We start from the raw sequence: 26,092 nt of genomic DNA, 5'->3' as shown, positions 1-26,092 counted from the left end.
GGGGGAAGGGGAAGCTGGTTTCGCTTAACGACCGTGTAATTAACTGAACAACTGCAGCCATTCCCTTAAGGAGGGTGGGCAGAAAGGTCGTAAAACGGGGCGAAAGTCGCTTGAACGAGCGTCTCGCATTAGCAACGGACATTTTGGCCTGGGTTGCGGTCGCACGTTTGAGGACGGTTGGGGGTTTAGCCCGCCGCCCACCTCTCCGTTCCCTCCCCGTCGTTGGAAAGCAGATCCCATCGGATCCCCGTAATCGACTTTGCAATAAACCGAAGGATTGCAATAAACCCGGTTTGATTTACTGAAACCGGTTGGGTCAGTGTGTGTGTGTGTGGGGAGTGTCAGCAGGAGAAGGGGAGGGGGGGGGTCTGAGCTGTAACCCCATCCGCCTGGGAAACCGGCTTATTTTTTGCAAGCCAGGATGCATTTCACATTAAAATGGTGGCTTTGTCCCCGATGGGGAATTGTGCTTTTTGCTTTATTTTTTTTTAACCTGGGATCGCAGGTGAGAGGGTGGGGTGGGGGGTTTGCAAAGAGGAGGGAAGAAATGCAGAGAGGAATGCCCCCCCCAGGGGAGAAGGAGTTGGGAGACCAATGGAGACATAACACACACACACACACACACACACACACACACACACATATTCTGGAGGGACACCCTTTATGGAGGGGGGGAATTGGTACCTGCTCGAGACTTAGGACCAGGGTGACCCCAATTCCTTGCTACCGGTTGGGATCTGTGGGGCAGGGCAACTCAGCCCCACTTGGGGGGGTGGCAGGTTACCTGTGTCCCCCCCCCGAAATGAAGGTGTGAGAATCCTAGACAACAGGATGAGAGCTGCACATGGGGTGAGAGAAATAGGGGAAGGTATGTAAAATCTTCGGGGAATGGAGGTGTGGGGCAATTTCCCCCCCCTTCCTCATTCCCTAACCCACCCACCCACCCAAATTCTTTACCTGCAGCAGCCGAAGGTAGAAATGCACCTTTAACCAGGTGAGGCTTTCTCTGCCAGGAGCCGGGGGGGGGGGCGGGGAAGGTGACAGGCACCCACCAAAGGGCAGTTTTGGCACGCCTGCAAAAAAACCCCGGAGAACCACAGGCTGGCTGTGCCCCCGAGGAGGGAGGGAGGGGCTGACCCCCCCCAGGATTAACAGAGGGCAGAGGGAGGGCACTGGCTGGCACCCATTTTTGGCTGACTGCCGCCCCCCGCCCCAAACTTCAAATTACAATTTGTGCCTTCGGCTGAAGTCCATTTGGTCAATTTCCAAGGCTGAAATAGAATATTCTGCGTGACCATGAAGATGACAGTTCGCTTGAGCATGTGCAGAGTGCTTGGATTCCGTGGCAAAAAGCCAACAGTGCTCTTTCGAGGAGGCCGTGCCCCTGTGTTACAGGTCATCCTCGAGTTAATGGCCATTTGTTTAGTGACTCCTATTCTATTCTATTCTATTCTATTCTATTCTATTCTATTCTATTCTATTCTATTCTATTCTATTCTATTCTATTCTATTCTATTCTTTATTTCTTATTCTATTCTATTCTATTTTCTATTCTAATTCTATAACAACATTAATAATAATAATAATAATAATAATGATGATGATGATGATGATGATGATGATGATGATGATGATAAAGTTGGAAGGGACCTTGGAGGTCATCTAGTCCAACCCCCTGCTCAGGCAGGAAACCTTATACCATTTCAGGCAAATTTCTCTTTCTCTTCTTTTCATTCCCCTGCCTGGATCCAGCTGTGGTATCTCAGCCCATATTCTATCGTTTTATGAAGACGTTTATTACAAGACACTCATTCATTGATCAGAATGGAGCTGGAAGGGACCTTGGAGGTCTTCTAGTCCAACCCCCTCCTTGAGTAGGAGACCCTACCATTTCAGAAGAACGGTTGCCCAGTCTCTTCTTAAAAACCTCCAGTGAGGAAACAGCCACAACTTCTGGAGGCAACTTCTGCTCCTCTGCCCAGAATTGTCCTCACTTTTAGCAAGTTTCTCCTTAATTCCAGGTTGCTTCTCTCTTTGGTCAGTTTCCATCCGTTGTTTCTCGTCCTGCCCTCTGGTGCTTTGGTGAATAAGTGGACCCCCCCTCTTCTTTGTGGCAGCCCCCTCAAATACTGGAATACTGCTATCACGTCTCCCCTAGTCCTTTCCCCCCCATTAAACTAAAGGTAAAGGTAAAGGTTCCCCCGCACATGCGTGCTAGTCGTTTCCGACTCTAGGGGCCGGTGCTCATCTCCGTTTCAAAGCCGAAGAGCCGGCGCTTGTCCAAGGACGTCTCCGTGGTCATGTGGCCGGCATGACTAGACGCCAAAGGCGCACGGAACGCCGTTACCTTCCCACCGGAGTGGTCCCTGTTTTTCTACTTGCATTTTTACGTGCTTTCGAACTGCTAGGTTGGCAGAAGCTGGGACGAGTAACAGGCGCTCACTCTGTTACGCGGCACTCGGGATTCAATCCGCCAAACTGCCGACCTGTTCGACAAGCAAATCCCGCAGCCGTCCTTCGTATGTTTTCGTCTCCAGGCCTTTAATCATCCTTGTTGCTCTTCTCTGCTCTTTTTCCAAAGCCTCAACATCTTTTTTTTCTTTTGTAAATGTGGTGAACAAAACTGCATGCAACATTCCAGGTGTGGCCTTACTAAGGCTTTACAAAGCCGTACCTGTGATTTTGTTTATATAACTCGGTGAAAGCCATTGCTAAGAACCCGATAAACTATGTCAGGGCGTTCCCTGGATCTACTAAAGGTGGAGTTAACCCTTTCAAAGGTTTAGAGCAGGGGTCTTCAAACTTGGCTCTTTTATGACTTGTGGACTTCAACTCCCAGAATCCCTCAGCTGGCGTGCCTGGCTGAGGAATTCTGGGAGTTGAAGTCCACAAGTCATAAAAGGGCCAGGTTTGAAGACCCCTGGTTTAGAGAAAAGTAAAAAGTGATGCACTGCAGGTGCGACTTGACAACTTTCTAAAACAAAGGAGAGCCACAGCATATCATGGTGTAAATCAGTGAGTTCAGCTTACAGGAATCTCTACAGAATAACAGAGTTGGAATGGACCTTGGAGGTCATCTAGTCCAAGCCCCTGCTCAGGCAGGAGACTCTTAACAGAATCATAGAAGGAAAGAATTGGAGGGACCTCGGAGGTCATCTAGCCCAACCCCCTGCTCAAGAAACAGACCCTTAACAGAATTACAGAATAACAGAATTGGAAGGGACCTCGGAGGTCATCTAGTCCAACCCCATCTTCAATCAGGAGGCCCCTACAGAATCATAGAATGACAGAGTTGGAAGGAACCACGGAGATCATCTAGTCCAACCCCCTTGTTCAGGCAGGAGACCCTTATAGAATTACAGGACGGAGATGAAGGGGATCTTGGAGGTCATCTAGTCCAACCCCCTTGTTCAGGCAGGAGACCCTTACAGAATCATAGAATGACAGAGTTGGAAATGACCCTAATTTTGGCAATTTTAAGATATGTGGACTTCAACTCCCAGAATTCCCCAACCAGGGTAATTAAGGAATATCTCTTTTTGGGGTCATTCTACCGATTGAAACCAGTTGTGGTATCAGCTGACCCATAATTTATCATTTTACGAGGAAATCTATCGCTCTGTCGAAGCCTTTGCCGAGCTGCAGGTAAACTATGTCAGGGCGTTCCCTGGATCTACTAAACGAGGATTTAACTCTTTTGAAAGTTTAGCTGGTAAAAAAAACACGTGAAAAAGCCTGCGGTTCGGACGCGAACGACAAATTTCTAAAGCAGACAATCATAAAACAGTGTGCAGAAACCCCCGTTTTTGAGATCTTTGGGCCTAAGGATCCGGCACACGACTTATCAACCATCGTCCTTGTCCTCTGGAAAGCCATGTTTATTCGCAAATAAAACACACAGCTTTCCCAGCTCTAAAAAAAACACCCCGTTTTCACCTCTCTGGACCGAGAGACGCCACTTGTTTCCAGACTCAGGAAAAAAAAAAAAAACCAAAAATTTGATTTAGGGTGCAAATTGATTCCGTATGTGTCCCTTACCATCGTTCTGCAATGATAAGACAGTTCAAAGGAATAAATTAAAAAAATAAAAGCAAGATCAGAAGGGAAAAACAGAAGGGTTCAAAATGAAGAGAGTCTCCATGCTCTGATCTTCGCTGTCCTGGCTGTTTTCTGGCCAGGTTCACCCCAAAAATCAACTTTGGAAAGTAAGTTTGGGGCGACCCATGCTTAAAACTGGCCCCTTGGACCTCCTGAGTCCAATCTGCAACTTAATTTGATTTTTGGACAGTCCAGCCACCCCGTCGGTCCTGGGCGAAGGAATTGACCATGTTCCTGGCTGGTTTTCCTGCTTGAGGAAACTTCTCCGGGGTTTCACAAAGTGGTGAGTTTCAGGTCATAGGCCCTCCTGGCTAGTTTCTCCGGATCATTGGACGCCATGAACGAGAAATCTTGGAAAATGTCCAGGTAAGTTTCATCGCCTGGAACCAAAAGAACAAGGTGATTATAATGCCTTGGTAAGCCAACACTGGGGACATCGCACCTAGTTTTGGTTGCCAATCACTAGGAGATGGTAAGTTCTAGTCTCGCCTTAGGCATGAAAACCAGCTGGGTGACTTTGGGTCAAACGCCAGGAGACGGTGAGTTCTAGTCCCGCCTTAAACATGAAAACTGGCTGGGTGACTTTGGGCCAATCACTAGGAGACAGTGAGTTCTAGTCTCGCCTTAGGCATGAAAGCCAGCTGGGTGACTTTGGGCCAATCCCCAGCAGATGGTGAGTTCTAGTCTCGCCTTAGGCATGAAAGCCAGTTGGGTGACTTTGGGTCAATCCCCAGGAGATGGTAAGTTCTAGTCTCGCCTTAGGCATGAAAGCCAGCTGGGTGACTTTGGGTCAATCGCCAGGAGACAGTGAGTTCTAGTCCCGCCTTAAACATGAAAACTGGCTGGGTGACTTTGGGCCAATCACCAGGAGACGGTGAGTTCTAGTCCTGCCTTAGGCATGAAAGAGGCTAGGTGACTGTGCCAATCACCAGGAGACGGTGAGTTCTAGTCTTGCCCCAGTTCAGTTTGCACCTGAAAATTCACATTTTGCAAAAGAACCTCCATGTTAGAGCCGAGTCTGTCTTCTTCCTCCATCTCCCCCATCCATTGCTTCTGACAGAGGGCGTGACTTACCTGACTGGCCTAAGGCCAGCTCAGCTTCCCGCATCTTGGCCAGTCGCAACCTTTAGAGAACGGCAGGAGAAACCATGAAGGAGTCTTAAATGGCATATTTATCCTGGTTATCCCTAGCCCTCCCAAACAGGGCGCCTCCCACCCACCCACCCACCCACCAAATTTGGGGACCTGGATCCCAACTCTAGGGAGAGAGCATTACCCTAACCGAGACTAGACTACTGCAATGCGTCCTTTACGGGGCTGCCCTAGGAGACGGTTCAGAAACTCCCACCAGTGTCAGGCAAGAACTGAGTGGGAATCTTCCAGGCTGTGTTCAGTCCTGGTTACCTTGACATGCTCAGAGGGCAAGCGGGAGGAACCGAAACCCTGGCAAACACATCAGGTCTTAAAGCCCGCCCCCCACTGAAATGAGAGGGAGGGTCTGGATGGCCACTGGGTGACCCGTTCCGTGTAAGACCCGAGTGGGAAGCTCCCAGGCTGTGTTCAGTCCTGGGTTACCTTGACATGCTCAGAGGGCAAACATGTCAGGTCTTAAAACTGGTCATGGAACCCCCCACTGAAATAAGAGGGAGCGTCTGGATGGCCACTGGGTGACCCATTCCCATGCAATAAATCCACCTTCGGCACCCCGACTCACTGCCCCTCTTTCTCCAGCAGGCAGGTGATTTCAGGAAGAGCCCAAAAAGTCAAGACCCCCCCTCCCAATGTCCCCCCGCCTTCCTCCTGCCGCCGAAGATTGGTTCCCACGCCCTGACACCCCTTCCTCTTACAAGGTCACAATATCTGCGTTGGCCGAATCGATGGCGATGCCCAGCGGGTCCTTGCCCTCCCCGTCGACGGCGTTCATGTTGGCACCGCGTTTGAGAAACAGGCAGGCCAGCCTGGGGGGGGGGGGGAGGGTGTAAAGGAAAAAAAAGGGGTACAGAGGTTTGAATAAGAGCTTCCTGGCGAGCCGGCAGATTGCCGGGCTATTTTGGAGCGAACCAAACTTAGAAAATAAAATTACAGGCGGTCCACAATTGTGAATCCCCAAATGGCCTGGGTCCGGGATATTTGAGGGAACACCTGCTGCCAGCATCAAACGCCCTTCGCCCAGTGTGCTCCCACAGGGAGGGTCTGCTCAGGGTGCCGCCGGTGAGAGATTGCCGGCGGGTGACACCCAGGGATAGGGCCTTCTCGGTGGGAGCGCCTGCCCTCTGGAACCAGCTGCCGGTGGAGCTGAGGACTGCCCCCGACCTCCGTTCATTCCGCCAGGGCCTGAAGACCTGGCTCTTTGAGCTCTCGGGCCCAGGCTGAGGAGAAATTTTTAACTGGGGTTTTAAGTATACAGGGTCAATTTAATATTTTTTAATTTGGTTTTTTAACTTTTGTATGGTGGATTTTTAATTCCCTGTAAACCGCCCTGAGTCCTCAGGGAAAGGGCGGTATATAAATATAATAAAATAAAAATAAATTCCCACCGCTTAAGCGAGGCAGTAGCTCAGCAAGTTCTTGCCAGAGTTGTATTTTTTTGGTGTGTGTGTGTGTGTGTGTGTGTGTGTGTGTGTGATTGCTCCTTTTTAAAGTTTGTTTATTAGGGTATAAAATACAAAGAAAATACCAAAGCAAACAGTGGGGAAAATAGGGGAAAATTTAGAACAGAATAGAAGCTGGAAGGGACCTTGGAGGTCTTCTAGTCCAGCCCCCTGCTCAAGCAGGAGTCCTTATACCTTTTCAATTAATCAGCCAGTCAATCAATCAATCAATCAATCAATCAATCAGAGAGAATAGAATAGAATAATAAAATATAGAACAGAATATAGAATATAATAATAAAATATAGAATAGAACAATAAAATATAGAATAGAATAATAAAATATAGAACAGAATATAGAATATAATAATAAAATATAGAATAGAATAATAAAATATAGAATAGAATAGAATATAGAATAGAATAGAACAATAAAATATAGAATAGAACAGAATAGAAAAGAATAGAGTAAAATAGAATAGAATAAAATATATAGAATAATAAAACATAGAATAGAATAGAATAATAAAATATAGAATAGAATAATAATAGAATAGAGTAGAATAGAATAGAATAGAATAGAATAGAACTGAAAGGGACCCCGGAGGTCATCTAGTCCAACCCCCTGCTCGAGCAGGGGACAAAGAGGAGAGTCCTACCCGGTGTGGCCTAAGATGGTGGCGTGGTGCAATGGTCCTCGCCCTTTAGAGTCTGCCTGGTTGACGTTGGCTCCGTTTTGAAGCAAAAATTCACATGCCAACAATGAATTCTGGATAAAAACACACAAAAAATGGGGTTCCAACAGCAAACGAGAGGCGAGACAGTCTGGGGCAAGCCCCTCCCCCTAGTGACATCACTCAACAAGCCCCTCCTTCCCGGACCTGTCACGACACCCCAATGGGACGGTATCACTGCACATGCTCAGAGGCCACAAAAGCAGAGTTTGCGCCTTGCTTACAGGCCCGTTTTTCGTCAGCGAGCAAACAATTTTCCGGGTTTTTTCCCCCCCAGCCTGCGGTTAGATTTCTTTCTCACTTTTTCCGCCAATCAAATCACAGGCAGTCCTCAACTTACGACCGCAATGGAGCCGCCGGGCCCCTGTGGCTAAGCGAGACAGCCTCAAAGTGACTTTTGCCCCATTTAACGACCTTTCGGGCCGCCGCTGTTATGGGAATCGCTGCCATTGTTCAGCGAGTAACACGGTTGTTAAGCGAATCTGACTTCCCCTTTGACCTCGGAACACTGCGACCGTCATAAATGTGAGTCAAGTGGCAAGCGTCCAAATTTTGATCCCATGGCCACGAGGAGGACATGACGGTCGTTAAGTTTGAGAAATGGGCACAAGTCGCTTTTTTTCTAGAGCCGTTGTAACCTTGAATGGTCACTAAGTGAAACGGTCGTAGGTCGAGGACTCACTGTCTGTCAATGGTTGGGGCGCGGCTGTCAACCCAAGCCATCCCCAGCCCAGATGGGCAGACTCACAGCAGCGACGGCCTGGAGCAAGGGGGTCCGGCTTTCCTGGGCCGTGTTCACCCAGTTAACGTCCGCCCCATGAGCCAGAGCGTCCGTCATAGTGGGCAAACTGGGGGGCGCGGCGGCCGCACGGTAGAGCAAGGCACCCGGGTGCAAATTGCGCAGGTCCTCCGACGCTGGGGCAGCCCGACTCGGGGAGGCCCCCTCGCGGATTCCTAGGAGAGAAAGCAGGAAGGGTAGGATAAAATAGCAAGGCCTCTAGGTGGTCCTCGTTTAGTGACCGTAATCGGGACCAGCAAACGAGTCGTTAAGCGAGACGGGTCCCTAAGCGAAACCCTATCTGCGCTTATCATCTGACTTTCCTTTTGGCTCTACAGACCTGTGACGTCAGGAAGGCAAGAACTGGGGGCAAAGCTACTTTTTTCGTCACTGGGAAGGGTCGATAAAGGGGGTTGCCGCTAAATGAGGACACCCTGTACTCCTAGGCCGGCAATCTCCAACTAAAAGCCTGAATTTTGAAGGAGGGAGGGGGGAGGGGAAGAAGGGAAGGGAGGAAAGAAGGAAGGGAGGGAGGGAGGGTGGGTAGGAAGGAGAGAAAGGGAAGGAAGGAGAGTGGAACGAAGGGAATGAAAAAGAGAAAAAAGGGAAGGAGGGAAGGAAGAAATATAGACTAGACTAGACTAGAATAATAATAATATAAAAAAATAGAATAGAATAGAATAAAGAAAATTAGAATAGAATAGAATAAAGACAATATAAATAGAATAGAATAGAATGAAGAAAATATAGAATAGAATAGAATAAAAATTAGAATAGAATAAAGAAAATATAAATAGAATAAAGAAAATATAGAATAGAATAGAATGAAGAAAATATAGAATAGAATAGAATAAAAATTAGAATAGAATAGAATAAAGAAAATATAAATAGAATAGAATAAAGAAAATATAAATAGAATAGAATAGAATAAAGAAAATATAGAATAGAATAGAATGAAGAAAATATAGAATAGAATAGAATAAAAATTAGAATATAATAGAATGAAGAAAAAATAGAATAGAATAGAATAGAATAGAATAGAATAGAATAGAATAGAATAGAATAATAAAATACATAACAGAATATAATAAAATACAGAACAGAGTAGAATAATAAAATACAGAATAGAATAGAATAGAATAGAATGGAATAGAATAGAATAGAATAGAATAGAATAGAATATTAGAATAGAATAATAGAATAGAATAGAATAGGAGAATGGGATATGGATATGGATATGGAATTGGAATTGGACTAGACTAGACTAGACTAGACTAGACTAGACTAGAATAGAATAGAATAGAATAAAAATTAGAATAGAATAGAATGAAGAAAATATAGAGTAGAATAGAATAGAATAGAATAGGATAGGATAGAATAGAATAGAATAGAATAAAAATTAGAATAGAATAGAATGAAGAACATATAGAATAGAATAGAATAGAATAGAATAGAATAGAATAGAATAGAATAGAATAGGATAGGATAGGATAGGATAGGATAGAATCTGTAAGGGACCCTAGAGGTCCTCTAGTCCAGCCCCTTCACACACCCCCGTCTTACCTGTGCCCCGGCGGAACTGGCCCGGTGGCTTAGGCTTGGCAAACGGCCTGGGGGATCTCTCCGCCCCCCCGGGGGGCTCTCTGCTGCGACTCAGGGGCAGCCCGGTGTTGGGGAACTTGGTGATAAATTTCCTCTCCACGTATTTGGCCCGGATCCAGGCTTCCTTTTCGGATCTGGACGGACAGGGAAGGATCGGCCACCGTGTTAAAGTTTTTGCACTTCAGAAGGGGGGGGGGGAGGAAAATTATGATCTGTTGTACTCTGGAACCCAGAACCTTTGAAAGTTCTGTGTGTGTCTCTGTGTGTGTGTGTGTGTGTGTGATGTTTAGGGCAGGCTTCTCCGAATTGGACGAGCCGCCTGTAGGAGGAGGAGGAGGAGGAGGAGGGCGGGAGGACAGGTGGCCCTGCGGTGTCCCACGGGGGCCACCTAGAGGCCAAGACATGTAACTTCAGCCCTTCACTCGCGCCCCCTGGAGGGCAAGTGTGGAGACACCGAAAAGGGGGAAAAAGGGTTCCAGTTGCCAAGACTCAACTTCCGGATGATTGACAGTCGGGGGTGGGTGGGTGGGGGTGTTTTTTGTGGAAGCGGGGTGGGGGGATTCTTACCTTGAACTTCCTGGTTGGGGGCGCTTCATGTTCATTTCCTCCACCCGGGCCTCGTAGATCTGGTTGATGACTCGGTTCCCCAGCACGGACATCAGCTGCAAGGGACAAGGGGGGGGGGCGCAAAGGGGGGGGCTTCATCTCAGCTTCTGGCTTCCACTACAGGGTCCTTCCTCCAAGTGGTAGGGGAGGAGTAAGGAGGGCTAAGGCGTCCAGCAGCTGTTCTGTGTGCCCCAAATACTGGAAACTTCTTCCTTCCTTCCTTCCTTCCTTCCTTCCTTCCTTCCTTCCTTCCTTCCTTCCTTCCTTCCTTTATTCGTCTCCTACGTTCCTCTTCTCTCTCTTCTTTCTCTCCTCTCTCCCCTTCTTCTCTTCCTCTCCTCTTTTCACTCCTTCTTCCTTCCTCTCCTCCCCTTATTCCTCAGCCTCTCCTCCCTCCCTCCCCCTCTCCTTCCTTCCTTCCTTTCTCCTTTTCCCATCTTCCTCCCTTCTTCTCTCCCTTTTTTTTCTTCCTCTCCTCTCTCCCTCTCTTCCCTCCTCTTCTCCCTCCCTCCCTTCCTCTCCTCCCTCCCTCCCTTTCTCCTTTTCCCATCTTCCTCCCTTCTTCTCTCCCTTTTTTTTCTTCCTCTCCTCCCTCTCCTCCCCTTTTCCCTTGTTCTCCTTCCCTCCCTCCCTCCCTCCCTCCCTCCCTCCCTCCCTCCCTCTCCTTCCCCTCTTCCTTCCCCCAAAGGCTGGTCCTATGGGCCACCCCAGTCCCAGAGGGCAGCCCAGAGATTTTGCCGCCTCTGTGCCGGATCCAGACCCCACCCCACCCCTCCTCGCTCTGGATCCGAACTCGGCACACTTGCGACTCCGAGGGCTGCTCATCCACAGCGACGCAAAAGCCTCCTTCAGCTCCGCATGCTTTTTTTTTCATCCCCCAAATCAAGGGGTCCCTCTTAGCCCCCCTCTCCACTCCCTCCCCCCTCAAGGTTACCTTCACCAGCTCCGGCTCCCAGGCATCCAGCGTCAGCGACCTCACCTTGGAGAAATGCACCCCGAGACTCCTAAGGGGAGGGTAGAAACCGCCGTGGCTCAAAGGGGGAAAAGAAAACTGCTCTCTCTCTCTCTCTCTCATTGGTAGTAGGAGGCCACGTCTCCCCACCCCACCTGGCTGGCTGAGGAATTCTGGGAGTTCAAGTCCAGAAGTCTTCAAAGTGGCCAAGTTTGAAGAGCCCTGAGGAATTCTGGGAGTTGAAGTCCACAAGTCATAAAGGGGGTCATAGTTCCCTCAGGCTGGCTGAGGAATTCTGGGAGTTGAAGTCCAGAAGTCTTCAAAGTGGCCAAGTCTGAAGAGCCCTGAGGAATTCTGGGAGTTGAAGTCCAGAAGTCTTCAAAGTGGCCAAGTGTGAAGAGCCCTGAGGAATTCTGGGAGTTGAAGTCCAGAAGTCCACAAAGTGGCCAGGTTTGAAGAGGCCTGAGGAATTCTGGGAGTTGGAAGTCCACAAAGTGGCCCAGTTTGAAGAGCCCTGAGGAATTCTGGGAGCTGAAGTCCACAAGTCTTCAAAGTGGCAAAGTTTGAAAAGCCCTGGCTTATCTCTCTCTCTCTCTATCAATGGGGTTCCCAGAGGGGGGGGAGAGTGGAGGCAGCCCCCCCACTTCTTTCTGTCCCTTGCAATGGGGCGGCAGGGGGAGGGGGGCGGTTGAGTCTCACCTGTGGATGCCTGAGCACTCAATGCAAAGGGTGATGCCCAGGTTGATGCTGGCCCACTCCGGCGCTGGCTCTCGGCAGTCGCAACACTGGGCGTTGCCCTCCAGGCGCTGCACCTGGTCCACCACCTGCTTGTCCACCCCGCCCCGCAGTTTGCGGCTGGAGGGCGACTGCAAAGTGACCGACAGGGACGTGCTCCGTTCCAGGGGCTGAAAAAAAAAAAAAGCTGGCAGGGACAGGCAATGGATTCCATCAGAAGGAGTTTCAAGGGGCCTTGGAGGTCATCTAGTCCAACCCCACCCCCTTGCTGGAGCAGGAGAGTCTATAGAAGTAGGAGACAAGTGACTGGCCGGCTTCTTCTTAAAAAACTCCAGCGACGCAGCACCCGCCGCTTTGTTTTGCCGATCAATTAACAGAATAACGGAGTTGGAAGGGATCTTGGAGGTCATCTAGTCCAACCCCTCGCTCAAGCAGGAGACTATACAATTAGGAGACAAGTGGCTGGCCGCCTTCTTCTTAAAAAACTCCAGCGACGCGGCGCCCGCCGCTTTGTTTTGCCGATCAATTAACAGAATAACGGAGTTGGAAGGGACCTTGGAGGTCATCTAGTCCAACCCCTCGCTCAAGCAGGAGACTATACAATTAGGAGACAAGTGGCTGGCCGGCTTCGTCTTAAAAAACTCCAGCGATGGAGCGCCCGTCGCTTCTTTTTGCTGATTAATTAACAGAACACCGGAGTTGGAAGGGACCTCGGAGGTCATCTAGTCCAACCCCTCGCTCAAGCAGGAGACTATAGAATTAGGAGACAAGTGGCTGGCTGGTTTCTTCTTTAAAAACTCCAGCGATGGAGCGCCCGCCGCTTCGTTTCGCTGATTAATTAACAGAATAACAGAGTTTCAAGGGACCTTGGAGGTCATCTAGTCCAACCCGCCCTGCTCAAGCAGGAGAGACAAACGGCTGAGTGTTAAGTGAGTTTTGCCCCATTTTACTTGCAGGTGTTAATTAATTAATTCCAGCTTCCCCCATTGACTTTGCTTGGCGGAAGGACGCAAAAGGGGATCACTGCGGCCGTCATAAGTATGAGTCAGTCGCCACGCGACTGAATTTTGATCATGTGACCATGGGGGGGATGCCGCAACAGTTACAAGTGTGAAAAACGGTCCTAAGTCCCTTTTTTCCAGTGCGCTTGTAACTTGGATCAGTCACTAAACGAACTGTCGTAAGTCGAGGACTGTCTGCATTCCATCCCTGTGCCGTGATTTCTGCTCTTATACAAGCAGACTACACTTGAGACCAGGAAAATTCATGAATGGGCGTTAAGCGAGTGTCCGCCTCTGACGTTTGCCACCTTTCTCGTTTCGTCGTTAAGCGAATCCGGCGTCTCCCGTTTGGAGGCCGGCTGGAAATGCCAACTGCGAAAACGTGACTCTGAGATGCAGCAACCATCGTAGGGCGAGACCCTTGCCAAGTGCCCCAGTTGCGGTCACGCGATACGACAGTCGTAACTTGAGGACCAGTCGTGTCCCTTTTCTCCCCGGCACTGTCGTAAATTTCAAATCGTCGTTCAACAAACGGTCGTAAAAACGAAGACGAAGCCCTATCGGACATCAAGAGCCGGGCCTTGTTGCAATTTGGGCCTGAGGCTGCCAAGGTCTTACCTGCCCAGGGGATTCTGGGTAATCCTCGTTGTAAGCCGAGGCTATGCTGCTCTGGACGGCGGACATCCAGGCCTGTAGGTGGCGCTCTGAGTCGGCCTGGAGGAGGCAGGACCTAAAGCGAGAAACAGGAGGAAAGGATACTGGACCCTGGACTCATCGGAAGCCCAGGCAGTCCTCGCCTTTACGACCAAAATTGACCCCTACGTTTCTGCTGGTAAAGTGGAGACGTTTGCTAAGTGGATTTTGCCCCATTTAAGAGAATCACTGCAGTCCTTAGTCGTGCGGTTGTTAAACGAATCTGGTTTGCCCCCCCCCACCCGACTTTGCTTGTCAGAAGGTCACAAAAGGGGGCAATCACGTGACCCCAGGATGCTGCAAACCGTCGTAAATGTGAGTCGGTGGCCAAGCGGCTGAGTTTGATCATGCGACCGCGGGGGAGGCTGCGACGGTTGTTAAGTGTGAAATGTGGGGAAGCCGGAGTCCCGTAACCACCGACTTAAAAAAACTGCAGTGATTCACTTAACAACGGTGGCCACGAAAGGTCGTAAAAACGGGGCAAAGTCCGCTTCACCGACGTCTCACTTAGCGACGAAAGTTTTGGGCTCCAGTGCAATGTGAACTCGAGGACGAGCTGCAGATGTGGAAATGACTCAATTTTGCAGGAGGGGAAGTTGCAGTTGTTGCAACAGCTGCATTGGTGTTTAAATGGTGTGTCTTTCTGTGTGTGTGTGTGTGTGAATTAATAGAACAGAATAGAATAATAAAATATAGAATAGAATAATGATAAGAATAGAATAGAATAGAAAAATGAAGAATAGAATAGAATTGGAAATATGGAATAGTATAGATAGAACAGAACAGAAAATATAGAATAGAAAATATAGAACAGAACAGAATAGAATAATAAAATACAGAATAGAATAGAATAATAAAATGTAGAATAGAACAGAATAATGATAATAGAATAGAATAGAATAGAATAGAATAGAATAGAATAGAATAGAATAGAATAAATATTGGAATATAGAATAGAGTGGAATAGAATAGTAGCTGGAAGGGAACTTAGAGGTCTTCTAGTCTAGCCCCCTGCTCAACCAGGAGAACCTGTAACATCTCAGACAGGCGAATGTGTTAAATGTATTTCTTTTTTGTCCTTTCAATTTACATATCTATATCTATCTATCTATCTATCATCTATCTATCATCTATCTATCTATCCATCCATCCATCCATCCATCCATCCATCCATCATCTATCTATCTATCTATCTATCTATCTATCTATCTATCTATCTATCTATCTATCTATCTATCATCTATCTATCTATCTATCTATCTATCTATCTATCTATCTATCTATCTATCTAATCTCTCTCTCTCTCTCTCTCTCTCTCTCTCTCTCTCTCTCTCTCTCTCTCTCTCTCTCTCTTTATCTAATGTTCCGGATTCGCTTTCTTTTGCCTTTGTTCAATTTTTTTGTTGTTTTTCCTTTTGGGATTTCGCATTCCCCATCTTTTGGAACCAAAGGGAAAAATTGGGAGGGCAAAACAAAGAGAGAGAGAGGGAAAGAGGGGGGGAAAAGGGATTTCTGCCTCTTTTCGGGACAGAGAAGTCTTGGGGGGGGAGGAGGAGAGAAGGGGAAGGCGCGGGGGGGGGGTTGTTTTAAAAAAAACCTAGAGGGCTCTGCTGGCGCCATCTTGACTTTTTTGACCTGCCCCGCCCCCTCCTGCTGTGACTGTCCCCGTCTGCCGCCGCTCTCAGCCAGGAGGGTGATGTGGGGGGGGGGGGCTCACTTGGCGGGGGAGACCACCTCGAAACAGAATCGGCGCTCCTGATCCGGGCAGGGCTTGACCGTGCAGAGGCGAAGGTCCTCCACCACCACCGTCAGCGCGTCCTGCCAGGTGGGGGGGGGGAGGAGGAGGAGGAAGAGGAGGTCACGAGGGGTCCAGCACGTCCCCAGCGCCCCCACCCCACCCCCCCACCAAGAAAGGCAGCGTCAGGGCCCCCCCCGCCCCCCCAGACCCTGGGGAGGCCTTTGCACATCGTTTTGATTCTTTCTTTCTTTCTTTCTTTCTCTTTCGTTCTTCCTTCCTCTTCTTCCATCCTTCTTTTCCTCCTTCCTTCCTTCATCTCCTTCCATCTTCCTTCCTCCCTCCCTCGTCTTTTCCTTCATTGCTTTCTTTCTTCCCTCCTTTTCTCTTATTTCCTTCCTTCCTTCTTCCTTTTCTCCCTCATTTTTTCCTTGCCTATTTCCTTCCTCCCTCCCTCCCTCCCTCCCTCTCCATTTCCTCCCTTCCCTCCCTATTTCCTTCCTCCCTCCCTCCCTCCCTTCCCTCCTTCTCTTATTTCCTTCCTTCCTTCTTCCTTTTCTCCCTCCCTCATTTTTTCCTTGCCTATTTCCTTCCTCCCTCCCTCCCTCTCCATTTCCTCCCTTCCCTCCCTATTTCCTTCCTCCCTCCCTCCCTTCCCTCCTTCTCTTATTTCCTTCCTTCCTTCTTCCTTTTCTCCCTCCCTCATTTTTTCCTTGCCTATTTCCTTCCTCCCTCCCTCCCTCTCCATTTCCTCCCTTCCCTCCCTATTTCCTTCCTCCCTCCCTTCCTCCCTTCCCTCCTTCTCTTATTTCCTTCCTTCCTTCTTCCTTTTCTCCCTCCCTTATTTTTTTGTTCCCTATTTCTTCCCTTCCTCCCTCCCTCCCTCTCCAATTCCTCCCTCCCTCTTCTTCTCCTTCCTCCCCCCTTCCCTCCCACCCAATGAAACCTGCCCCCCTCCCGGCCCATCCAGAGGCAGCCCCCCCCAACGCACCTTGGCCTTCTTCTGATAGACCAGCTGGCTGCTCTGGATGGAGAACCAGCGCCTGCCAGGGACAAAGAGCCGCAGGTGAGCAGAGCAGCCCAAGGAGAGCCTCCCTGTGTTGGAGCAGTCTACCTCCCCGAGGACAATTGCAGGGCCAGGCTCCCTTCAGCCTCAAAGGGAAACAGGCGCTGGGGGATCCCGGCCGACGACCGCAATCAGGGCCAGCGTATTTCTTGCCAAGCAAGGCGGTTGTGAAATGAGTCACGCCTGATCAGGCGGTCACTAAGCGAATCCAGCCTGTCCCCCCTACCCCCCATTGGCTTTGTTTGTCAGAAGCTGCTGGGAATCACGTGACTCTGGGATCCTGCAACTGTCATAAATACGAGTCAGTTGCCAAGCGCACGATTTGGATCAGGTGACCTCGGGGGATCCTGCAACGGTCGTTAAGTGTGAAAAAGGGTCATAGGTCCGTTTTCTCAGTGCCGTCGTATCTTCGGAACAGTCGTTAAAGAAGTGGCTGTAAATGGAGGAGTCTTTGTAGTTTCCCAGAGCTGCCTGACTCGGTTTGTGACAGCGTGTCTCAACCGTGGGAACTTTTAAGAGGAGTGGGCTTCAACTCCCAGAATCCCCCAGGCCGGCAGATCAATTTTCCATATAACTATCCTGCTGTCTATTCTAGCCTGATTAATTTAGCGTTTTCACTTTGCTGGAGTCAAGATATGTTACGCCGACTCCATACCCACCCTCTACACCAGGGGTGTCAAACTCAGTTTCATTGAGGGCCATATCAGCATTGTGGTTGCCCTCAGGGGGCCGGGTGGGTGTGGCCAGGGTGGGCACGGCCTACTGGGTGGGTGCAGCTGGAGTGCGTATGGCCTACTGGGTGGGCATGGCCAGCTCTACATCATTGGCATCAAGGGTGCCTATGGGGGCCTGGGCAGGAGTGGGACAGATCTGAGGGTCTCTGGCAGAAGGAGGGTCTCTGGGCCAGGGTCAAGGCAGCGGGGACCATTCCCTCACTGTTTCCAGGATGGCTTCGCGGGCCACATGAAACCACTTTGCAGGCCGGATCTGGCCCCCGGGCCTTGTGTCTGACATGTCTGCTCTACACATAGTCCTCGGCTTACTTTCCATTAAGTGAATCAGGGCCGTCGTTAAGCGAGTCACACGGTCGTTAAGCGAATCCAACTCCCACCCCTTGACTTTGCTTGTCCGAGGGCCGCAAAAGGGGGACCGCGTGACCCCCCCAGGAGACGCTGCGACCGTCGTAAATACAACCCAGTTTGCCGAGGGTCTGGATCTTGATCCCGTGACGCCCCTAAGTGTGAAAAATGGTGCTACGTCACTTTTTTTGCAACTCAACGAACGGTCGTAAGTCGAGGACTGCCTGTGCTAAGAAAGTTACCCAATAATAAAACAAAACAAAAGTAAGAACCAGTGATGCTTCTTCCTTGTCCAATCCACGCTGAGTTCCGGCAAACCGTTCGTTGGCTGGGGGATTCTGGGAGTTGAAGTCCACAAGCCTCAAAAGCAACTGAGAGGTCTATGAGACGACGGCGGGGGGGGGGAAAGGGGGGAACGCAGGTGTGCAGCCACGCTCACCTGCTCCAGGTCTTGAAGGCGTTGCTGGCCCGTTTGTACAGGTATCCCTCCATCACCACCTGGCCTGGCTCGGCCTGGATTTCGGGGATGTCGTCCTCTTGGGTCAAGTCCTGGCCAAGATGAGAAGACAAGGTGAACCTGGGAGCAAAGGATCTTCTGAAGCCGACAGAAGGCACGGATGGGAAGTAACCTAGAACTTCCTGACAGGGAGAACAATTAGCCAGTGGAACTACCTGCCTCCAGAAGTGGTGAATGCTCCAACACTGGAAGTTTTTAAGAAGAGACTGGACAGCCATTTGTCTGGAATGGTATAGGGTTTCCTGCCTGAGGAAGGGGGTTGGACTAGATGACCTCCAAGGTTCCTTCCAAGTGTTATTCTGTTATTCTTCCTTCCTTCCTTCCTTCCTTCCTTCCCTCTCTTCCTTCTCCAACACTGGAAGTTTTTTAAGAAGAGACTGGACAGCCATTTGTCTGAAATGGTATAGGGTTTCCTGCCTGAGGAGGGGGTTGGACTAGATGACCTCCAAGGTTCCTTCTAACTGTTATTCTGTTATTCATTCTTCCTTCCTTCTTCCTTCCTTCCTCCCTTCCTTCCCTCTCTTCCTTCTCCAACACTGGAAGTCTTTAAGAAGAGACTGGACAGCCATTTGTCCGAAATGGTAGAGGGATTCCTGCCTGAGCAGGGGGGTTCGGACTAGATGACCTCCAAGGTCCCTTCCGGGTCTGTTATTCTTTTTTTCCTCCCTCCCTCCCATCCTCCCTTCCTTCTTCCCTCCCTCCCCCCTCCCTGCCTGGCTGAGGAATTCTGGGAGTTGAAGTCCACAAGTCATGAAAGGGCCAAGTTTGAAGACCCCCCTGGTGTGGAGTCTTCTGAAAGGAGTCCCCAGGTGGCTCCCCACTCATTTGCTCAGGTGACCCCGAGGAGACAGGTAAACCTCAACGGCCCTCCGAAAGGAGGCAGAGGACCAGCTCTGTCCGCAAGGAGGATAAATCCTTTCACTTCCCCACCCTCCAGTCAGAACCTGAGGAAGCTTCCGGGATGAGAAGCGAAACCTCTTCCAAGGGAAAGCAAGCAAGTCCGGCTGCCTCCTGGGGGGGGGGGGGAAAGGCCCCTTTGGACGGTCGTGAGCACCTCCACGGACACCCACCTTCTGCTTTATGACGGCGTGTCTCTGCTCCATGTCCCTCTTCTCTCGGGCCGACTCCAGGACCAGCTCGTGGAGCTGGAAAAGAAACGGCCACCTCAGGGCAAAGGGAAGCGCGGAGAAAACCCAAAGGTCACCCCGACTTCTGCAAAGCCACCGGGCAGGGAACAGAGACCCCCCCCTTTCAAGCATGTGTTTCCTCCCCCCCCACACACACACACTCCGCCCGGCTCTCTCCGGGGCCAAAACCCAGCTCAGGGGTCACTGCGCAGGACAGTCCAGTTCTTCCCAAAAGGAAACGGCTGGGCGAGGTTCGAAGCGGACAGCAAGGATGGAAGTTATTTATTCATTCATTCACTTTTTTATTATATATATATAATAATTTTATATATATATAAAATTATATATATATATATATAATATATATATATATAATAATTTTTAGATTGTTAGCAATCTAAAAATTTATTATATATATGTGTGTGTGTGTCTGTATATATGTATATATGTATATGTGTGTGTGTGTGTATATATATCTATCTATATATCTATATATCTATCTATCTATATATATATACATACACACACACACACACACATATGTATGTATGTACGTATGTATACACACACAGAGCGGGAAAAACATTTTAAACATTTTTTTTTAAAAAAAATAAAAAAATCAACACACACACACACACACACGCAGAGCAGCCAACAAAAAGGAATTTTCTTTTCTTTCCCAATATATGTAGTCCACAACTTATAGCCATTCATTTAATAATAATAATAATAATAATAATTAAAAATAATACTAATAATACTAATAATAATAATAATAATGTTGGAAGGGACCTTGGAGGTCATCTAGTCCAACCCCCTGCTAAGGCAGGAAACCCTATATTTAGCGAATGAAGTCGCAACGACACTGGGGGGAAAAAGTGACTTAGGGCCATTTTTCACACTTACGCAATCAAAATCCGGACGCTCAGCACAACCAACTCGTATTTATGACGGTCGCAGCATCCCGGGGGGGAGGGGTTGTGTCATGCAATTCCCTCTTGCGACCGTCTGAGAAGCAAAGTCGACGGAAGAAGCTGGGTTCACTTAACGACCGTGTGATTCGCTGAACAGCAGCAGTGACTCACTTAACGGCGGTGGCAAGCGAGGTCGTAAAATGGGGTGAAACTCACTTCACAGCTGTCTGGCTGTTGAAATTTCTAAGCTCAGTTGTGGTCATATGTCAAGAACTATTTGTGAGGTCAAGATGAGTGAATATGGCAATAAAAATAACATAGGGTTTCCTGCCTGAGCAGGGGGTTGGACTAGATGACCTCCAAGTACCCTTCCAACTTTATCATTATTATTATTATTACTATTACTATTTATTATTATTATTATTATTATTATTATTATTCCTTGTGGTTGACTTTTTTCTTTCGTTCGCCTCTGGCGCGGCGGATTAAAATCTGCATTCAAGAGTTGGGGAGCCAAAATATTTCATTTTGCAGCTGAGAAATATACAGGTAAGTCCTTAGTTCCTTTAGCGACCATTCAAAGTGACGGCGGCCCTGAAATAAAGCAACTCGGGACCGTTTTTCGCACTTAACGACCATTGCAGCATCCCCCACGGTCACTCACGCCATTTACCTTCGGATGCCGACAAGCGGTTCGCATTTGTGACGGTCGCGGCGTCGTGACGGGGGGGTGTCACCTGATCAGATTTTGCGACCGTCTAACGAGCAAAGTCAATGAGCAGGCTGGGTTCCCTGAACAACCGCGTGACTATATTTAACAACGCCAGCAAGAGAAGTCGTAAAACGGGGCAATAGTGACCACAGCGGCAAGAGACGTCGTAAAACGGGGCAGAACTGCCTTTACACTTAGCTCAACTGCGGTCTTAAACAGAGGACTGCCTGTATAGGATCTGAACAAACACGAGTCTTACAGGACTGCTGTGCTTCAGATGTGGTTGGACTACAGGTCCCATCACACCCAGTCAATTGGTTCTCCCCCCCTAATTGGTCTGGATTTGAACCAATCATTAACGGATATATCTTGCATTGATAGAAATGCAACTCAGAAACGGAACTTGTTAAAGATTGTATGATAAAGTGGGCTCAGAATATTCAAGAAGTTATCACAATGGACACTTGGGAAAAGATCTGGGTGAGGAACGTAAAATTTACACAAGCTCAAAACTTAAGAGAGAACTTTTATAAAATGTTTTATAGGTGGCATTTAGATCCTAAAAAGCTTGCAAGTATGTATCCGAATTATCAACCTAAATGTTGGAGGTGTGGTGGCGAAGATGCAACGTATTTTCATATATGGTGGACCTGCAAAAAGGTTAAGGCTTTTTGGATTAAAATCTGGTGGAATATGCAGAAGATCATTAAGCAAAGGATAAAGTTTTGTCCGCAATTGTTCTTATTGGGCATAATTACAGATACTACTGTTGTGGACACCAAGTTGATGCTGAACTTAATTACGGCAGCGAGACTCTTAGTAGGTCAATATTGGAAGAAGGAGGAACTGCCGACAATAGAAGAATGGACTCTAAAAGTTTCTGACCTGGCGGAAATGGCAAAGATTTCGGCTCATTTGAAGGATCATTCGCAAGAACGTTATATTACGGAGTGGAAAAAGTGGACTGATTATATCCAGAACAAATATGGGACTAAAAAGTTTCACTTAGCATTTGAATAAGTTTGTTGTTCTTTTTTCTTATGTGATATTAGTATTGCTTGTAGTCATTTCATATGAGCTAGAGGGCGATAGACTTAATAGGTTATTGTTGTTAGCATAGGGTTGTTTATGATTGTTTTTTGCTTTTATACCTTGTATTTAGCTCTGGGAAGTCGGGGAGGGGGAAGGGGGGGAGGGCTAGGGAGGGCGAGGAAGGGGTGGGCGGAGGGAGGGATTGTTAAAGATAAAATGTATGGTAAAACTTTTCAATAAAAAAAACAAACGCTGTTGCAAGGAAGTTTCTCGCACCAGCAACAGTGGAAAATAAGAGAGTCCCTGCTTATTCCCTTTTTCCTGGCTGGCCTCCGTCCCTCACACGTCCTTTTCCCCTCCGACCTTCATCCTGGCCCACGGGCAGGCAGACCATCGCCCTGCGTACACAACTGGGCCAACACCTACCTTCGTAACAATTAAAACGGAAAAGGGAAACGAAATCGAACATAAAACAGGTAGTAAAGGGAAATAAAATAAAAAGCGCGGGTCTAGTGCAATGAGCAGCGAACTAAAGTGAAACACGCCCTAAAATAAAAGATAAACAAAATAAAATAGGCCATCAGATAAAATTAGAAAACGAATAAAACATACAATAAGAAATAATATAAAATAAAACCGGATGTAGTAAAACAAAAGATAAATAAAATAAAAGTAAATAAAATAAAATAATAAATAAATAAAATAAAAAACTAAAGTAAAACTAAAGAAAAAGTAAACTATACTAAGATAAAGAATGCAATGCAATAGAATAGAATAGAATAGAACAGAATAGAATAGAATAGAATAGAATAATAAATAATTAGAATAGAATAGAATAGAATAATAATTAGAATAGAATAATAAATAATTAGAATAGAATAGAATAATAAATAATTAGAATAGAATAGAATAGAATAGAATAGAATAGAATAGAATAGAATAGAATAGAATAGAATAGAATAGAATAGAATAGAATAGAAAAGAAAATATGGAATAGAATAGAATAGAATAGAATAGAATAGAATAGAATAGAAAATATGGAATAGAATAGAATAGAATAGAATAGAATAGAATAATAAAATACAGAATAGAATAGAATATAGGAATGAAGAATAGAATAGAATAGAATAGAATAGAATAGAATAGAATAGAATAGAATAGAATAGAAAATAGAATAGAATAGAATAGAATAGAATAGAATAGAATAGAATAGAATAGAATAGAATAGAATAGAATAGAATAGAAGATGGAATTGGAATTGGAATAGAACAGAATAGAATAGAATAGAATAGAATAAAATAAAATACAGAATAGAATAGAATATAGAATAGAATAAAATAAAATACAGAATAGAATAGAATATAGAATAGAATAGAATAAAATACAGAATAGAATAGAATAGAATAGAATAGAATAGAAAATAGATTAGAGTAAAATAAAATAGGATAGAATAGAATAGAATATAGAGTAGAATAGAGTAGAATAGAATAGAATAATAAAATACAGAATAGAATAGAATAGAACGGAACAGAATGGAACGGAACAGAACAGAACAGAACAGAACAGAACAGAATAGAACACAACAGAACACAACACAATACAACACAATAGTGGCCCCCTCACCTGAGCAGCCAGGCCTTTCCGATACTCTTCCAGCTGTTTCGACTCCTGGGATCCCTGCTCCAGGAAGACGGATTGGGCCTCCATGAAGGACAAGATCTGGAACGAGTGGAGGGATCAAAAGAGAGACCCCCGCCCACCTCTTACAACAAGGTCTGGGCTACCCTGAAAGGGTTCTTTGCAAACGGAGAGAGTTGCAGATAAAACAGGCAAGAGACCGCAGCCTTGGGGAGGGGTGGGGGTGGGGGAGGAACTTTAGATAGCCTCAGAGGTGCTATTTTTTGGGGGGGGGGATTTTCCCACCAGCGGGGTCCCCCCCACCTGGGCACTGAAAACTCACATTAGGGCTGAAATTCAGAACGGGGAAAAAAAGGAGAGATTTTTCTGGCATGAGAAGGCCGACTCAAGGCAGACTCCGCCTGTATTTCTCTCACTTGACCACTTCTAGGACCTGTGGACTTCAACTCCCAGAATTCCCCAGCCAGCCAACCGTGTTGACTGGAGAATCCTGGGAGTTGAAGTGCGCAGGTCTTAAAAGCGGGCAGGTTTGACCAACACGGGCTTACGTGCCAACCCCCATGGATGGCCCAGCACCGGAGCTGCCCTGCGCCGCGGTGGCGCCCTGTGCACCGAGTGCGAATCTGAACGCAAACTTAACAAAGCAATTCAAATCAGTGCAAAATCGGGAACCAGAGATGGCTCCGGCGTCTGACACAGGGGCAGCCTTGCTGAAGGATATGTCCTAACGTAAGCTAGTCGTAGACACGGCCCGTAGCAAAGGCTGGAGGCTGGGGCTGATGGGGACTGTAGTCCCAAAGACCAAGGAGACGTAGGATTGGGGAAAAGGAGTCACTCACAAATTTGAGGATCTCAAATTTCTTCTTGGATTGAATGACGTTGATCTGAAAAAAAAAAGGGGAAGGGTCTGGAGTCACGTGGGGAGAGGATCACGGATGGACACCCCCAGACCCAGAACTGAGACTGTCGGCCAGGGGTCTTTCAGGACCCCCCCCCCGCACACACACCTCCAGCACGTAGTCGAGGGCCCGGCTGCGGAAGGTGGTACGGGCTGCTTTGAGGGTGACCATGGCGTCTTCGGCCTCGTGGTGGCGCCGACGGGGGACCTCGGCATTATGGTGCAAGGCGCTGGCCAGACCTTCGCTGCCCCGTTCGAATTCCTTCCGGGTCTCTTTGAAGTGCTTAATGTCCCTGGAAGAGAAAGGTCCGGGTTCACACGATGCCCGTAACCCGGGTCAGCTGTATTCACCGAAGAGGGGGAGACAAAACTCTCACTGGGTTATTGGATACATATATACATATTACATATATATATATATATATATATATATATATATATATATATATATATATATATATATATATATATATATATATATATATGTTGTATTCATTTATTTATATCTCACTTTAAGTAACTCAAGGCAGCGGACTCGGACAAAACCTCTTCCTCTGTTTGTCCCAGAAAAACAGTCCTGTGAGGTGGGTTGGGCTGACAGACAGAGGGACTAGTCCAGAGTCACCCAGTCAGCTTTCATGCCTCAGGCGGGACTAGAACTCACTGTCTCCTGCCAATTGGCCCAAAGTCACCCAGCTGACTTTCATGCCTAAAGTGGGACTAGAACTCACCATCTCCTGGTGACTGTCCCAAAGTTACTGATCCAGCTTTCGTGCCTAAGGGGGTACTAGAACTCACTGTCTCCTGGTGATTGGCTCAAAGTCACCCAGCTGGCTTTCATGCCTAAGGCGGGACTAGAACTCACTGCCTCCTGGTGATTGTTACTCAGTCACCCAGCCGGCTTTCATGCCTAAGGCAGAACTAGAACTCACTCTCTCCTGGTAATTGGCCCAAAGTCACCCAGCCGGCTTTTATCCCTACAGTGGGACTAGAACTCACCGTCTCCTGGTGACCGTCCTAAAGTTACTGATCCAGTTTTCAGGCCTAAGGGGGTACTGGAACTCACCATCTCCTGGTGATTGGCCCAAAGTCACCCACCCGGCTTTCATGCCTATGGTGGGACTAGAACTCACCATCTCCTGGTCTCTAGCCTTAACCAATAGACTCAGATAAACCGATGGGTCTTAAACTCCCAATAACTAAATCCATTTTGGCCTAGTTGAGCTTCTTATATGATCCCAGATACGCGGGGAGGCAGCTAACAAATGCAAAGCTAACCAGAGTTGGGTTAGTTGAATGAATAGACTGAGAGCCAAGCCAGACACCGGGGACCCGAGTTCAAGTCCTCTTCAGCCAAGAATTAATCCCTGCCCAATAATTTGCGGGTTGCTTTCGCACAACCCGCTAAGCCAGTGGATTCCCATCAGGCAGACTTACTCCTTCACCAGAGTTTGTAGCTGCTGCTTGAGAGACTGCTGCGCGGTCTCCAGGAGTTCCTAGGGCGAAAAGGAGCCTTTTCAAGCAAGTTGCATCCAAGCCTACCTTAATTTATACTATTACTTTATTGCATTAAGTTTTTATTTG

General features: G+C 47.6%; 1 protein-coding gene across 2 annotated transcripts in view; it reads right to left on the bottom strand.

The window, feature by feature from the left end:
• Positions 1-3,863: 3,863 nt before the first annotated feature.
• The window catches only part of ACAP1 (ArfGAP with coiled-coil, ankyrin repeat and PH domains 1), a 32,438-nt gene continuing 10,209 nt past the window's right edge, over positions 3,864-26,092 (bottom strand). The window contains exons 5-22 of one of the 2 annotated variants that reach the window (XM_083377668.1): positions 25,946-26,004; positions 24,618-24,801; positions 24,450-24,494; positions 23,596-23,691; positions 19,258-19,332; positions 18,110-18,219; positions 16,517-16,568; positions 15,508-15,608; positions 13,716-13,827; positions 12,061-12,266; positions 11,344-11,413; positions 10,371-10,465; positions 9,765-9,937; positions 8,172-8,377; positions 7,349-7,458; positions 5,946-6,056; positions 5,173-5,222; positions 3,864-4,478 (exon numbers count right to left, since the gene is read on the bottom strand). In XM_083377668.1, the coding sequence (XP_083233794.1) occupies positions 4,372-4,478; positions 5,173-5,222; positions 5,946-6,056; positions 7,349-7,458; positions 8,172-8,377; positions 9,765-9,937; positions 10,371-10,465; positions 11,344-11,413; positions 12,061-12,266; positions 13,716-13,827; positions 15,508-15,608; positions 16,517-16,568; positions 18,110-18,219; positions 19,258-19,332; positions 23,596-23,691; positions 24,450-24,494; positions 24,618-24,801; positions 25,946-26,004 (1,962 nt within the window). In that variant the 3' untranslated portion in view covers positions 3,864-4,371. The remainder of the gene's footprint in view (positions 4,479-5,172; positions 5,223-5,945; positions 6,057-7,348; positions 7,459-8,171; positions 8,378-9,764; positions 9,938-10,370; positions 10,466-11,343; positions 11,414-12,060; positions 12,267-13,715; positions 13,828-15,507; positions 15,609-16,516; positions 16,569-18,109; positions 18,220-19,257; positions 19,333-23,595; positions 23,692-24,449; positions 24,495-24,617; positions 24,802-25,945; positions 26,005-26,092) is intronic. The other variant, XM_083377669.1, reaches the window with a different exon arrangement.

The sequence above is a fragment of the Vipera ursinii genome, assembly GCF_947247035.1.
Source record: "Vipera ursinii genome assembly, chromosome: Z".
Taxonomy (NCBI): Eukaryota; Metazoa; Chordata; class Lepidosauria; order Squamata; family Viperidae; genus Vipera; species Vipera ursinii.
This window is presented reverse-complemented; position numbering and strand designations above follow the sequence as displayed.